The sequence below is a fragment of the Dasypus novemcinctus genome, chromosome 18 (assembly GCF_030445035.2).
Source record: "Dasypus novemcinctus isolate mDasNov1 chromosome 18, mDasNov1.1.hap2, whole genome shotgun sequence".
NCBI lineage: Eukaryota > Metazoa > Chordata > Mammalia > Cingulata > Dasypodidae > Dasypus > Dasypus novemcinctus.
Window position 1 is genome coordinate 40,248,839 of NC_080690.1, and position 15,023 is coordinate 40,263,861.

Here is a 15,023-nt window from a genome sequence, read left to right on the forward strand (position 1 = left end):
TCAACCCTCTCCAACCACCCAACTTAAAAGGGATTATGGTCAGGAGCAAGAAGGGAGCAACAGCGATGCCGTCTCCTTATCAGGCCCACGGCCACTCCAGACACAAACAAAACTCTTGGCAGGTCTCCTTCTTCCACATCGAGAGAGAGGGGACGAAAGAACGAAGTCTTAATCTGCAAAGGTCAAAGCCATCCTCCCCGGGGTACACTCAAGCCAGTGCTTTCTCCCTTGCTTTCCAGGAGGGAACAGTCCCTTCTGTGAACTGAGGCACTGCGTGGAGCTCCAAGAAGGAGGCCCGTAAATCTCCGATTTGCTAGGGCGGCCCACATCTGCAGTATCCCACTGCATTATTGGACCAGAGTCTTCACTTGGGGCTCAGGAGGACGCCCAGCGCAGCTCAATGGCGCCAGCGCAGGAAGCTGCCGGACGCGGTGGTAACCAAAGTATGGATGAAGGAAGGCCTGTCTCCCTCAGCCCCTGCCTCCAACCATCACCACTGACGAGGCAGACCGAGCGAATGAGTGCTCGCTTGGCACTGATGAGCATCATTCCCACAAGCCCATGAGGCAGGCACTGCGTCATCCCCAATTTACAAATACAGAACGGAGGCTCCGGGAGCTGAGGCCACAGTGGCTCACGGTCAGGAAACGGCAGAAGCCCCTCTGATGCCAAGCTTGCTGTGCGTCTCCAGCTAGGGGGCCCCGCTCCGGTGAAGCACACCCCCCAGCCCCCCCCTTTTCTTTCTCTCTCAGCCACGCATACCCAGGTTAAAGGCCCACTCTGACCACCTCCCTTCCCTGGTCGACACCCTTTGGCTCCCTTCTGCCTACAAGACAAGTCCAAATTCTTCAGGGAGGCATGAGAAAAGGTTTCCCATCTCTATGGGAGGTGGGCACAGGCTCAGGGGACCCCATCCCTCCCCACACCACCTCATGTCACCCACTCGTCAATTCCAGAATCGCAGCCCCATCTCTAAAATGGCCCATCCAAGAAGTGGACTTTGGAGCATAATATTTTCCTCCCCCGGGGTACGTGAGAATAAAGGGCTCTTTGCTTGTCTCCTGAAATAACTGGCTCTTGCCATAAAGCAATCTTCTGCCCAGTAAAAATATTTCTGCAAAACTTGGTAACTCTATCTGTGGCTCCTTTTCTGAAAGTCAAAAATCTTGGAGAGTGAAATATGGCAGGGGCAGACTCTTATGACAAGCTCATGAAGTCATGTCTCCCCGAGACTTTCCCTCCTTAATGCCATGATTAATTTGCTGTTAACCACAGGGACTGTGTGTCTTAATAGACTCAAAGCAGAGCACCGGTTTGCATTTCCACCAGAACAATGCCCACCCCCACCCCCCCAATTCTGGTGTCCAGCCAGGAGGGCAGCTGACTGGGACTCAGGGCTGGGAAGGACCCCCTCAAGCGGCCGTCGTGGGCCGGCGAGCTGTCCCCCGTGGCCTGTCCTTGGCCAGGGACAAGGTGCTGCTTATAAAATAAGCGAGGGGTGTCCTGAGCTCAGAGTGCACAGAGACTCCCAAACGAACCCAAAGTAACCCCACGACACCCGGCTAAAGCGTGGAGACCGTGCCAGGCCTCAGCTCTCCCACCTGGAAATGGAAAATCACCATCCCAAGGGAACACCCGAGCAAACATGTTTTCTCTGCCCCTCTTCATTCATCCAATAGCCACTGAGCCCCTTCCAGGTGCTGTTCTAGGCCCTGGAGAGATGGAGGTGGATTTAGCGGAAGCTGCCAGAATATACCGACAGCTCCGGGAGACTTCCCAGGCCCTGTGTTTACCGAGCACTGGCAGCATGCTGAGCTCCAGTGGCTTATTGCATTTAATCCTCGAAATGACTCCCACAGGTGGACAGTATTTCCCCCATCTCACAGATGAGGACATGAAAGCCCACACAGTTCTGTAAACCCAGGTCCGGAGCTCTGTGCCCCCAGGAATTGGGAGATAACCCACACAGGGAAAAAAAAAAGTTAAATAAGGAGATTTTTTAAAAACAGTCACACAAGCTAAGGCAGGGTTCTTACCCTGGGGCTGCCCTGAATTTGGAGTTAAAGGTATAACTCAGAGCATATATCTGGCGGGAGAGCCCACCTGATTCAGCAGGTCCCAAAGGAATCATGTTACCCCACAAGGGTTAGGAATCACTGGCCTATAACGTAATGGAGAGGCTAGGAGCCTGAAAGGCCAAATGGCCCACATGGGCTGCATGGAGGAGGTGACCAACTGGCCAGGCTCCTCCACGATCAAATGGCAGGAGGGATTCTCCCCGGATGGTCAGCCCCCCACCCCACCAGCTGCTGGCTGGAGCGGTACATAGCTGTTGGTTCCACCCACCCGTACGTATTCTGCAGCTCCTCTCCTCCTCTCCTCCTCACAAGGTGGTCTGTCTGTCTTTAGGGAACCACCTTGCCCTCTGTCCCAAACCCTGAGGTTAGGATGGGGGTTGATCCCAGCCCTGACCCCACAGAGGGCCCGTGACCCAGGGCTGTTGGAGGCACAGAGTTTGGTTCAGGAGTGGGGATGTGACCCAAATCAAAGCCATGAGAGCCCAGCCTGCACTTTTGCTGGGACTTTCTCTTTCACCCAAAGTTAAATCTTCTAGCTGAAGATGGGAGCCTAGACTTCTGGGAGCCAAATTGCTACTCTATGGGGAAAGCCTGTCTGAGATTGAAGCAAACCCAAAAGAAACCAACACCAGAGCTGAAGACGCAGCCCACGGACATAGGACACAGACCGAGCTCTAGGATCCAGCCATACCTGATGCCGATTACCTGCTTCAGCATCACAGTTACATGAGCCCATGCTTTGACTAAAATGGACTTGAACCCAAAGAGTCCTGACTAATCCATACAGAGAAAGGCCCTGCTTATTTCACCAACTCCCCACCAAAGCTGCTTCTCTCCTGGGTTTTGAAGTCACTGTGCCTGGGGGGGAGGGGGCGAAATGGGAGTAGAAGGTGCCAGAAAAGTGCTAGAGACATAGAGACATCTAGAGATCAAAATAATGTGTACGTGTGTGTGCACATGTGTGCACGTGGGGGGTGGCAATACCACACCTGGAAATCACAGTATGTGTACAGCAAAGGGTATAGAAGCACAGCTACAGAAATGCACACCATTTATTTAAAGCTAACTATAGGTCAAAGTCCAAAAACAACCTAAGTGCCCAACAACAGGGGATCAGTCCATCCTCATAATAATAAAAGATTGACCATCATAAAATAAATAAATAAGATTCTAGGAGCAAATATAGACTCGTTTCCAAGATACACAGTCATGGTCAAAAAAAAAAAAAAAGCTAGGTGCAGAACCAGATGTATAATATACACCTTAAGTTAAAAGAAAATTTTTTTTATGATTTCCCACCTTTTATAAATTTTTCAACTAACCTACAAATTCCTATGCATTGTGATCTTATTGGTCAAGAGGACTGCTTCTGCCTGTGCGGGAAGCTGATGAAAACACAGAGCAGGGCTAGGAGAATCTCAAGGCACCCATAAGAGCAGTTGCCTCCAAAGAAGGGAGTGGGGACATGGGGTAGGGGTGGAAGGGAGGCTTCCTTTTCACTGCAAATCCTTCAGTAATTTTTTTAAATTTTCTTTTGTTTTTTATTTTATTTTATATTTTATCACATGCATGACCTAATTTGCTAAAAGGAAAAAGGAAGGGCTCTTTCTGTAGGGCAGGAGAGAAACCAGCAGAGGTGCTCTTAAAAGGCACAAGGCTGCGTGGCTATGGGGGCAAAAAGGGTATTTGGAAGGATGGGACCTGCATTCCTGGTTCTGAACTCTGGCCAAGCTGCGAGGCCCCTCCTGAGCCTCATTCTCCCCAAATGTTCACAGGGCATCGTCCATATGACAAGCAGTGACAAAAACCCTAAGCCACATAGGACTTGCTCTAAAGCATCTGCAGTTGGGCCTCAGTTTCCCCACAGTAATAATATTGACCTTTACCAGGCTTCTGTGAATCTTAAAACGTCAGACAAATCTCTGCAAGGAAAGCTTTGTGCACCATAGTCTCTACTGGAGAAAAATCGGCCCACTCAGTGCCGCTGCATCCAGCTTTCCAGAGCCCCAGACCAGAGGCAGCAGAACAAGTCTTCACCCGAGAACCCCAGAAGCATGGCCTAGCAGAGCCTCCAGGGTTGAGAAAGCTAAGAACGTCCCAATCTTCTGGAGCACCCAGAAGGTGCTCCAAAGGCCACCCACATAGGAGGAAGTCCACAATCCTGCTCATCACTGACCTTGGCAGTGGCCGGCCAGGGCTGCCCTCCCTCTAAGCCCAAGCAAAGCCACGCCTCTAAGTGGGTTCTTTTAGAAGGGCTCCAGGGAGGGTTGGACCAGTGCTTCCTGGAGACCTTTCTTCCTACCACCACCTGCTGCAGAGAACCCTTCGACTGCCCAAATTTGACCGCCCCTGAGGATCAGGCTTAGCCCAATGCACTGCCCACTGGCTCTTCTCAATTAGTCCAGAGCTATGCTGTCCAATGCCGGAGCCAGTGGCCTCAAGAGGCCATTGCAATTCACATTTACATTCATTAAAATTAAAATAAACTTGAAATGTTTCTCTGATGTGCTCACATTTCCACTGCTCAATAGTCATAGGGGGCCAATGGGTCTCTATTGGACAGTACAGACAGAATGTTCCCATTATCACAGAAAGTTCTATCGGGCAGTGCTGGACTAGAGGTCATGTAACATCTCCCTCTTCCTTCCGGTTCTAAAAGCCCTTTAAAAGAGAGATGAGAGATCATTTATCACCTGTGACATTCTAAATCCACTTATAATTTTAAGGCGCCACAGCCATGGGGGAATGGGAAGAGGGAGACAAAGATCTACCGAGATGTCAGGAGGCGGGGACTGTGGCGGCTTGTCCATGGACCACTCATTTGGTCCCCATGATTCTATAAAAGGGAAGCACCCTCAGCCCGCCCCCTTCCTGCACCCCTCCCATGTGCCTCTCCTGCAGGGTCCAGCCAGCAGTTCTCACCCAGCATTGAAAGGTTCCTATTCCCAAGGACCTGCATTTTAACAAGCACCCTGGAGGTTCAGCTCAAGTGACACCTGAGTCCTTCCCAAGGCCACACACCCCTGCAGGTCTATCCTCTCCCCACCCTTTCCAGTAAGGCTTCTCCAAACAGTGCTATCTCTATTTTCCCATCTCTCATTCTCTTTTCAAATGTACCGGCTTTTGAAAAATATCATAGTACATGCTCACTTAAAAAAAGTCAAACTACGTAGAAATGAATAAGGTAAAATGTGAAATACCCTCCCTCCTCGCCACCTGCCACTACTCCTTTCCTCAGGGAAGCAGCCTTTGCTGTGAATCTCTCCAGATCTACCTCTAGGCACCTGCAAATATAGAGAGACAAAGCCCCAGACAGCCTTTGGTATATTATTACTACAACAAATAAACCAGGATCACATGGCGCTTAGGTTTTGCACTTGCTTTGGTCATCTGGCAGTATCTCAGGGCCTCCTACATGTCAGCACCCACAACCCTCACCCACCCTGGCTTATGCCACAGGTTATAAACCTGCCCCTTAGTAGTGGATATCTGAGCTGTCACCATTTTTTCATTCTTTCACAGAATACGGTAATGAACGTTCTTGTCGCTCTGTGCTTCTGCCCACATGCACCTGTTTCTTGTCACCTTCGCGACCCGCTGCAGTCTCACCTCTTCACCAGCATTTTGCCAAGGCAGCCCCTGCCACACCCAACTTTGACCACCAGGATCCTAAATCCCACGGCCACCCTTCAGTTCTTTTCCACTCGGGCTCTCTGCAGTATTGTCTCCTGGAGACCACATCCTCCCCGAGAGGCCTTTCACGGTCCTCACTGAATCCCGTCGCCCAGTATCGAGGCCACTGTATTGTCTCCTCCCTAAATCTGGGCTGGACCTCTGATTTCCTTCGTCCATGAAAGAGGATATGGCACTGGCAATTGCAGGCCTGTCTTAAAAAGGGCAGGCCGTTTCCATGTCTGTTTCTAAAACTCTTAGCAAGCTAGATGTTGAAAAAAGCTTCCTTCACTAGATAAACAGCAACCATAATTAATGGTTATTCAACAGGCATGGGTGATTCTAACCAATGCAATAAGAAAAGAAAAAGAGATGAGAAGCCATGTATGCTCCTTCCACTAAACTCTAAAGTTCTGCAAGGCAGGAACTGTGTCCTATTTCTCATAGTTTTCAGAGCATCCTAAGTACAGTGCTCAGCATAGAGAAAACACGCAAATATCTGAGGAATGAATAACCACCCAGATGAGTTCTGATTCCCATTACATGTTCTCAAAGCACCCAGCACTTCTCCTTCAAGACACATCACAACTTGAATTGTAGTTGGTTCTTAGAAAAGGTCGCACTTTTCCTACTGGTTATAAGCTTCGTGAGAAGAGGTTCCATGTTCTATTCACAGAGCAAACGTACGTCTGTTCTAACATGAGTGCTCAATATCTGCTGTGCAGATGCGTAAAGGACGTGAAAAGAATGCATTTAATAGAAAGCTGCTAAATTATAATGAAGGATTCTATCCTACTTCTCAGTTGGAAAATCCGAGGCCCAGAGAAGGGAAGGACTCTGCAGCAGATTCCACACCACTGTGGAGGAGGCTCCCCTGGGGTCCCTGGAAGGTGGCAGCCACACACGCACGGCTTCCCCCCACAAGCAGCTCAGCAACGAAGTAAGTGGAGCCCAGGCAGATTCCTCAGAGCCCTCGAAGCAAACACACATCAAGGGGCACACCCCAGCGGGCAGAGTGCCTCTCTGAAGCTCCGGATGACTTCAGAGGAGGCAACCGAAGGCTTTCCTCACAGAGCCCTGTGGCTGGTGCCCACATGGATAAACAGCCCCCTCTGCTTTCCCTCGAAGTTATCAAAGAATTGCTTATGTCTCTGAAAGTGCTTGTTTGGAAAAGGTTCCCCACCCCACCTGGGCTGGGCAGGAGCGTGGCGTCGCCAGGCCTGCCCTTCGGGGAGTGATCTGCTTCTCCTCCAGCCCCTGAAGGAACTGGCCATTCTTCACGCGGAGAGTCTGAAGCCGACCATGAAGAAGCAGGCAGCTGCCCAGGATAAACGGAGCGGGGTGACATCAAAGACTCCCTCCGCATTAAACAACTGAGGCCTTCAGCTCTCTCTGGAGTTTCTTCCAGGATATTCTGGGCTTCTGCCTCAGTTCTCCCTCAGATGGAATGGCAGATATTTTGTTTGTGAGAGTCTGAATTTTTTCCTTCCTCAGGGAGCGGGAGAGAGAGGAAGAGAAAGAATGTCTGTGAGAGACAAGCAGCACAAAAAGAACACGTGTGAGTGAGGAAGAGAGAAAGAAGCTGGGGAGGCAGCAGGAAGTGCCTGCTTTGGAATCTGACAAGCAACCTAAAAATTCCAGAACTTTCTAAGCCAAAGCATGTTGTGAATCCACAGCCAGCGAGGAAAGCTGCAACAATGGAGCCCTGAGCTAGGAGGATTCTGGGATTCCTGACTGCCCAGTGCCGGCCAATCTCCTCTGAGGACCACCACACTGGTCCTCTGGTCAGGGGGCCACTTCTATTCCCCTCTTACACAAATCTGATAAACCAAGTCAAGGGACCCTCTTCCCTTAGGCTCAGGCTCACAGCAGTTCTGGGGGTAGGACAGCTTCTCTCTGGGCTTGGCCTATCACTGCCTTCTTTCCCCCAGCTTTGAGGTGCTTCCCTCTGCCGTGGAGCAGCCAATCTCACCCCCATGCCCCCCACAGCCCACCACGGCTGGGCGCCTGGTCCTGCAGCTGGCCCTCCATCCTCACATAGCAGCAGGGGCCATCAAGCCATACCAACTGCTGGGCCGAGGCCCCCAAGTATCTGAACGTGACGCTCCAAGGAGTACACGGGCTGCCCACCCACCCCACACACCTGTCCAGAGGGACAGGTAGCTCAAATGTGCCAAGAGCTACTGACTCTTCAGAAACACTGGGGACCAGGAAAGATCCCCACACTCCAAGGCCTCACCTCACCTGGGCTCACAGGCTGCAAAGCCCCTTGCTGGCCACAGGCCTGGTCGGTCTCCAGCCCTGCTCCCTCCCACAGACCTCCCAATCACCACCCCACGCTCATGCCCTGAAGCCTCAGGCAGCTCTTCCCTGCACAAACGCCATGCTCACTTCCCACACCTCTCCCACACTGCCCCTCAGGTCCTGGCTTAAACGCAGCCTCCTGGCTTAAAGTTTATATCTCATCACACTCAGTGCCTTCATGGCACTTCTCACAGGTGCAAATATCTTTTAATGTGCCTGCTCCCTTGCTTGGATTGGCTCCTTTATTAGACTGGAAGCTACCGGAGGCCAGGGCCCAGGTCTCCTTTATTCTCCACTGTGTCCCCAGAGCCTGACAAGGTGAGGGAATCAGTAATGAATAGCTGAGTGACTGAAAGAAAAGGCCTACTTCCGCTTGGCCTCGGGAAAGATGGAAATTACAAGCAGGAATCAAGGGAGAGAAGCTGACTGGAGAAGAGGACCTCGGGGAGGGGAGGCAGGGATGGTGACCGTTCAATCTATTGATTTCTTCATTCCCTCTGCAATAGTTATACCTACTATGTGCCTCTGGGAGACCACACTGAAGACGTTTCACTCAGGAAAGGATTCTTATGTTAATATATGGTTCTGCTCTGAGTTTTAAACTCTCAAGGGGACAGTTTGGTCCCTCCCAGTGACAACTGAGCTCACTGGTACAAAGAGCTTTTTTTAAAAAGAGGAATGCTCCATCCATCTGCCTTCTTCCCTCTTCCTAAAATCCTCACTGGGCACACTCCCCTGGCCCCTATGGCCTTGTGGGACACACAGGGGCTACCTCCTGGTTCAGCTTCTCCTGGGTTTACTAGTTCCTACAAAACGTGACAGGAGAGAGGCGCCGTTACTGAACTCCAGGATGTACGCATGGGCCTGACCCGGGCGGTAGGGGGAGAGGACTTGAAAGGGAGGACAAGACATTCTTAGGATCCTTTACCAGAGACCACATCACAAAGAATGAACTAAAAACTAAAGCCCTCAAGCTATGACAGCCTTGCCCACCACCCACCCATCCCGGGGGGACCCAGACCTCTTCAAAACCAGGAGCCCCAGCCGCTTCCTTGCCCCCACTCAAGCTTCCCCGCCTCTTCTTCCCATTCCCCAGGGATCAAGAGAGCTCCAAGCCTGGGCTACAAGGCTGGCCTTGGGTGCCCGTGATCTGAGAAAAAGACACTCCACGGAGAATGCAGAGCTGCCAGTGAGCAGAGGCCTACATGCCTCCACCCAAGTCCTCCCCCAGCCTCAAAGCAAATCATCTTTTAATTCTGAAACACCAAATATTTAATTTATGCTTTACCTCAAATGTCAAGTCCACCTCCCGGCACATAGCTTTGAAGCCACGTAAAAGGAGGCCTAACGCTTTCCATATGGTGAAGACATGGGGCCTTTTAATTGTGCCAACTGGTATCATTCAAGGGTAATTCCCCTGGAATCCGGCACTCGGGACGCAGCTGGGCCAGCCTCCAGTCTCATCACCCAGCCCAAGACGTCCACACAGGGCTCCAACCGGGCATGCAACCTCCCATCTTCCCAAATATCAAACTGCACGAGGTGCCCCCTAATCAAACTACCAAGCTACCTTTGATCCAAAGGCAGGCTTTCGGCTTATTTCTTCAGGCAGCTCTGCTATAAGAGAACAAAAGGGCCAAGCTGGGCTGCAGGGGTGGGGGCATTGTTTTAAATAGTTGTCTGTGTTAATATCAGCACAAACACGGGCACGCCATGTGTGTGTACACAGGTGAGCAGGGTCTGCCTTTCCAAGTGTGTTCCTGAGCCACCCCTCTGGATCCCCCATGCTATTCGGTCCATCTACTCAACTTTGTATTTTTTTAATTTCACCCTTTATATTTTCCATACTCAATATTTCCAACGGGTTTCTTTTGTAACTGCCTGTTATTGCTTCCTTTTTCTAATATCCTCCTATATTTATCTCTTTGGGATCATTATGAATGTACTTAGCACATTCATTGTTTTCTGGCATGTAAATTTCCATTATTGTCCTTGTTTCACAGCACTTGCACACCTCGCAGTTCTTTCTTTTTCTACTCCAAGCTCACGTTCCCTCTGAACTCATCGTGGACTTGTGGAAAAGGGCAGAAGCTCAGACCTTAGCCTGAGTGCCTCCCAGTGGGCTTGCAGTGTTTGGCGGGGAGTAGAGCAGACAGCCTCTGATTTTGTCATCTCTGCCCCTCCAGCCCCTCTTAGCAAACCTGGTACCTCTCTTCCCGGGTTCTATTCTTTTTGAAGAGTTATCTGTCATAATCCTGCCAGAGATCTGAGTACTATTGCACCCATTCTACAGATGAGATCATTAAGGCACACAAAACAGAAGGGCTCACTCCAGGTGACACCGCTCCTGTGGCAGAGCCTGCCCTCCCTTGATGGTGTACGTGGGAAGGCAGCCTTAGTCTGCGGCCGGCGGGGTCTCCCTCTCCACCACAGGACCTGGCGTGCAACCAGGACCCACCCTGCACACTCACGAAGCCACTCGGACCCCGCCAGGGAGGAAGGGGGCAAGCAGGGGCCCCTCCAGCCTCTGCCTGCCCCACAACCTGCTCCCGGGTCAGCAGGCAGCCGGTCCGCACCCCGCCGCCTTTGTGGGCTACGCTCTTCCCTGTGAGGCTTCGCCACACATGGCTTCCATTCTCTTGGAAAATTCTCCAGCGAGGGAGAAAGACCCAGTCCACACCAGCTGGCTGGCAACTTTAGAGGGCTACGGAGAGGATTAAAATAACGCATGTGAAGTGCGTGACACACACAGACACTTAATAAGTAGTAGTTATCGTTGCCATAATAATCATGCTAGATGGAACTGCTACTGCTGTGTCCCCAGGCACTTCGGGAGAGGCCTGGGGCAGTCAGAGCGCTCAGCCAGCAGGCTGGAGCCCACACCCTCCTACATCACCACGACAGAAGGAAGGACCTGCCAGCCACTCTTCCCGTGCCTGTGGGAGTCACGGAGGTCAAACCCAACTGAGGTCGACCACGGCTACCCTATTCAGAATCTCCGTGCTTCCCAAACTGTTCCCCCTTCCTGGTTATGACCACTTGCACGGCAGCTTGGTTAATATTTTTCTCTGACCTGACTTTAAATTGACTCTCTTTCAACTTAGCTTCATCCTAAGCAGTAACATCTGTGACTCCGGGTTGGATGTCCTAGTTATTTTTTTTTCTGACAAAAGAAGTACCTATTATGTTGAAAAACATTTCTCCAGGTGTCCCCTGAAAGCACCTTGCTGGCCCCCCAGCAACACCGCCCCACGCTCACCCTGACCATCTCTCAAGACAGAAAGGAGTGCCGGCCTCGCCGGCCCCACCTCTGCAGGGCCAGTAATGGGGCCAGCTTAGGCCAGGGCTGGTGAGAACCCAGGAGCCCGGGGCCCCATCCCCAAGGACAGCTCTCAAGGAGACAGAGGCTCCCACCCCCTAAACACCTCTGTTGCCTGAGCCCACCCTCAAGCCACCCAACCCATGTCATGCCAATGGTTCTGGGCCTTCAATCTTCAAAAGTGCTTGAACAAACATTAAGGTCTCCTTGGCATTTCCCTGAGAGAGGAGGTGAGGGAGGGAGGGGGCTGACACCAGCCCATGCTGTCCTCAGCTGGGGGAAACCAGGCAACAAAATTCCGTGACTTCACCAAAGCCACAGGCTTAAGCTGAGGCCCCCTGCCCACCCGCCCTCATTTCCCCCAATGGCAACTTTTACTGGCTCGCATTCCTCTTGCTGGGAACACTACTATTTAATTAAAAACGACGGACTTTTGTTTTCCTCTCCTTCCTTCCTCCTCCCTCTCATCCTCCCGGACTGGATGCCAAGGAGACCCACCAAAAACATGCGGGTAACATTTGTTATGGCTTTGAAGATAAAAGTCAATTGAAGTAAGCCCTCACTGTATTTCAAGTTTCCCCTCTAGCATGGAGCAAGTTGCCTGGCAGTTTAGGAAACGGGGGAGGGGAGAGGGGGAAGAAACAAATAACAACAATAAAAAATAAAGACTGCAAGTAAAATATCATACTGCAGGAATACTTTGTAAAAATAAACAAGCGGAAAAAAAACCCAAACTTGATTAATGGAAATCCACTCCATTGGCCTCTGTCTTGAGCTACAAATGCATTTGTGCATATGGCTAAATCGGATCATTTTCCTTGGGCTTTAAATAAATAGGTAGATCAAAAACTAGAAACAGGCGAGGGAGGAAGGGAAGTTTGTAGTTCTGTTTTTAAAGGGCCCCAGCTGCAGTGCCCCCCACCCACCAAGGCTTGACCTTTCCTAGGGGACAGCAGCTCCAATTCCAACCCAGCCAACTGATGGAGAGAAATGGAGGAGAGGAAGCCCCCAGCTAAGCAGTGGTGGAAGAGGCAATGGGACATTCTCCCAGACTCACGGAGGTTATTTCATACATGCACAAGAAGTGACTTTATCCACAGGCCCCCCTCCTAACACAGCCCGTAGCTGAGCTGCACCCAGCCCAGATCACACGGCCCCCAGACACACGTATCTGAAGACTCCACCCAGTCCCTCCCCAGCTCATGGACAAGACCAAAGAACTAACTGGACCTGAGACTCAGTCTGTTTCCCCTCTAAGTTTAAAAAAAAAAAAAAAAAAAAAATTAAATGTCACATCAAAAAGTTGATTCATCTTTTGATCCTCGGCCTGTGTGAGTTCCACGCAGACAGTCTGATGGCCCCGTGCAGAGTTCTGGAGCTCAGAGGACATCTGTGAGCACAAGTCCCAGGCCAGGAGCTAGGGCTGCACTCTCTCACCTCAAGAACAACTCCAGCCTCAGGGACCCACTGGATGAGGGAGCAGAGGCAGGCCGAGGGCATAGCAGAACCAGGCAAGGTCCTCTCTCCTTATAAACTAAGGGGCCTGTCTACCAGGTCCAGGCAGCCCCCAAGCTCTGCCACCCAGTGCACAGCCTTTCCACTGGGACTCCTGAGCAGACGGCACTGGTGAATGCTACAAACATGCCAGCACAGACTCTCCATCCAGACACCCATCGTTGCCTCCCAAGGCAGAAGTCAGAGCAGGAGACCAAATCTCCCCAGCACAGACGAGCCTGCCTGATCACCGGGCCTGCACCCCCTGCTCACCCAGGACCGCTCACCCCAGGCAGTTTGCCCCCAACTGGGCAAGACCCTGACTCCTGCCATCACTTTTAGGATTCCTCAAGGCAGGGGTTACAGGGTCACGTTGGCTGGGCACAGGGAGCCGGGAAGGGATTTTGGGTCCCAGAATCTGTGCCAAAAAGTGTATTTAAAAGTTGGGGTAGGAAGTACGGAGCTAAGCTGAAAGGGGGGTGGGATCGTACCCGGGTGCCTCTGCCAATGCCTGCCGCCCGCAGCTGTCGGGGTCCAGGGCCGCCGCCGCCGGGGCAGCGCTGCCTCCCGATCCACTCCTCGATGCCTTTCCGAGCCCAGGCTGCGCTCACCGCGAAGCTGTCACCTGGGGCGGGGACGACAGGCAGCCCCTGAGTCTGGCCCCCAGGCGAAAGTTACCGAAGAGAAAAGCGGAGGGAAGGAGTGGGCGCGGCAGAGGGCGGAGAGCAAAGGCATCGGGGCCCGGAGGGGGTTCGAGGGCTGGGGCAGGATCCGAGAGAGGGACGCACGCGGGTCAACAGAAGGGGGTTCGGCAGTGCCCCAAGAGCAGACACCCAGAAGAGAGCGCAGGGTAGGGGGAGGCAGGGCCTGCGGAGGAGAGGACTGAGGGTCAGAAGAGGCGGCACAGGGACCCCGGGGGACCACGCCTGCGGTGTCGGGGAAAGATGGGGACTGAGTGTCAAGAGGAGTGCAGTGGGCTCAGGAGCCAGGATCTCAGGCGAGCAGGGGGTACAGTATTTGGGGGGGAGGGGGTGTCAGAAGAGGGAACGCGGTGAGCACTGAGGGCGGAGATCCCGGGAGCCGGGAGGAGTTGAGGGTCAGAAGGAGGAATGCAGGACCGCGGGGAGAGGGTAGGAGAGCCAGGGGAGGGGGCGCGAAGGCTGCTCCGGGAGCGGGTTTCTGGGACTGGAGCTGGAGTTTGGGAGGAGGGGGAGGCCTGCTGGTAAGGCCCTGGGGGCTGGGCCCTCCCGCTGCCATCCGCGGTCCTGTCCCGCTCCATCCCCCGGGTCCGTGCCCCGCGCGCCCCTACCTTCCGGGCTCTCCCTGCGCTTGCACACGGCGGCTGCAGGCACAAGGCGCGCGGCGGCGGCGGCGGGAGCCGGAAAGAAAGGAGAGGGAGAGAGTTAGCGACCGCGGCGGCGAGGGCGGCGGGGGCCGGGGGCCGGCGCGCGGGGCGGGGGCACTGACCGGGCTTGGAGTGAAGTTTCCCCATGCTGGGGGCGCGGCGGGCGCGGGCGGCCCTAAGCCATGCGCCCGGCCCGCGGGCCCTGCGGCTCGCCTCGCCTCGCTCGCCTCCTCCGGGAGCGAGCCCCGAGCCCAGCGGAACCCGAGGCCGCGCCGGGACGCGTTCCTGCCGCCGTCGCCGCGGCCCGACTGACGCCCGGGCGCACCGAGCCCCCAGCCCTCCGCCGCGGCCCGCGCCTCCCCGCGCACCCATTGGCCGGGCGCGGCGCATCAAAGGCGAGGCGGGTCGCCGCGGAGGCGGGCTGGGGGCGGGGCCGGCGGGCGGGGGCGGGGCCCTCCCCAGCACCGCCCCCCTCCCGCGCAGGCTGCCTTTTCGGGCGAGGGGCTGCGGAGTCCGTGGGGCGGCTCTTCCCGGGAGGAGGAGTGGGATAGACATTCCTTCGGGTCCTGCCCTCTCCACACCACCGTGCCCCACGCTGGTGGTACCGTGCCTGCGTCCGCTCTCTAGTCCCTCCCAGCGGGCAGGGCAGTACTCGGCAGCTCCGAATTACAAGTGGGGAAACTGAGACCGGGAGAGGCGACGTGAGCTGCTCCGAAGCCAGCGTCCGCTGCGCACCTGCTGAGTAGCCCCTTCCCAGACTTCCTACGACCTGATAGTTCAGGAGAAGCTGCTCAGACCAGCGCCCACCCCA

The 15,023-nt window shown here is 53.7% G+C and overlaps 1 protein-coding gene across 1 annotated transcript in view; it reads right to left on the reverse strand.

Moving 5' to 3' along the window:
* NKD1 (NKD inhibitor of WNT signaling pathway 1) overlaps positions 1-14,516 on the reverse strand; it is a 78,684-nt gene extending 64,168 nt beyond the window's left edge. Inside the window, exons 1-3 of the mRNA XM_058280034.1 lie at positions 14,335-14,516; positions 14,177-14,209; positions 13,359-13,492 (exon numbers count right to left, since the gene is read on the reverse strand). Coding sequence (XP_058136017.1) covers positions 13,359-13,492; positions 14,177-14,209; positions 14,335-14,359 — 192 coding nt within the window. The 5' untranslated portion in view covers positions 14,360-14,516. The remainder of the gene's footprint in view (positions 1-13,358; positions 13,493-14,176; positions 14,210-14,334) is intronic.
* Positions 14,517-15,023: the final 507 nt, after the last annotated feature.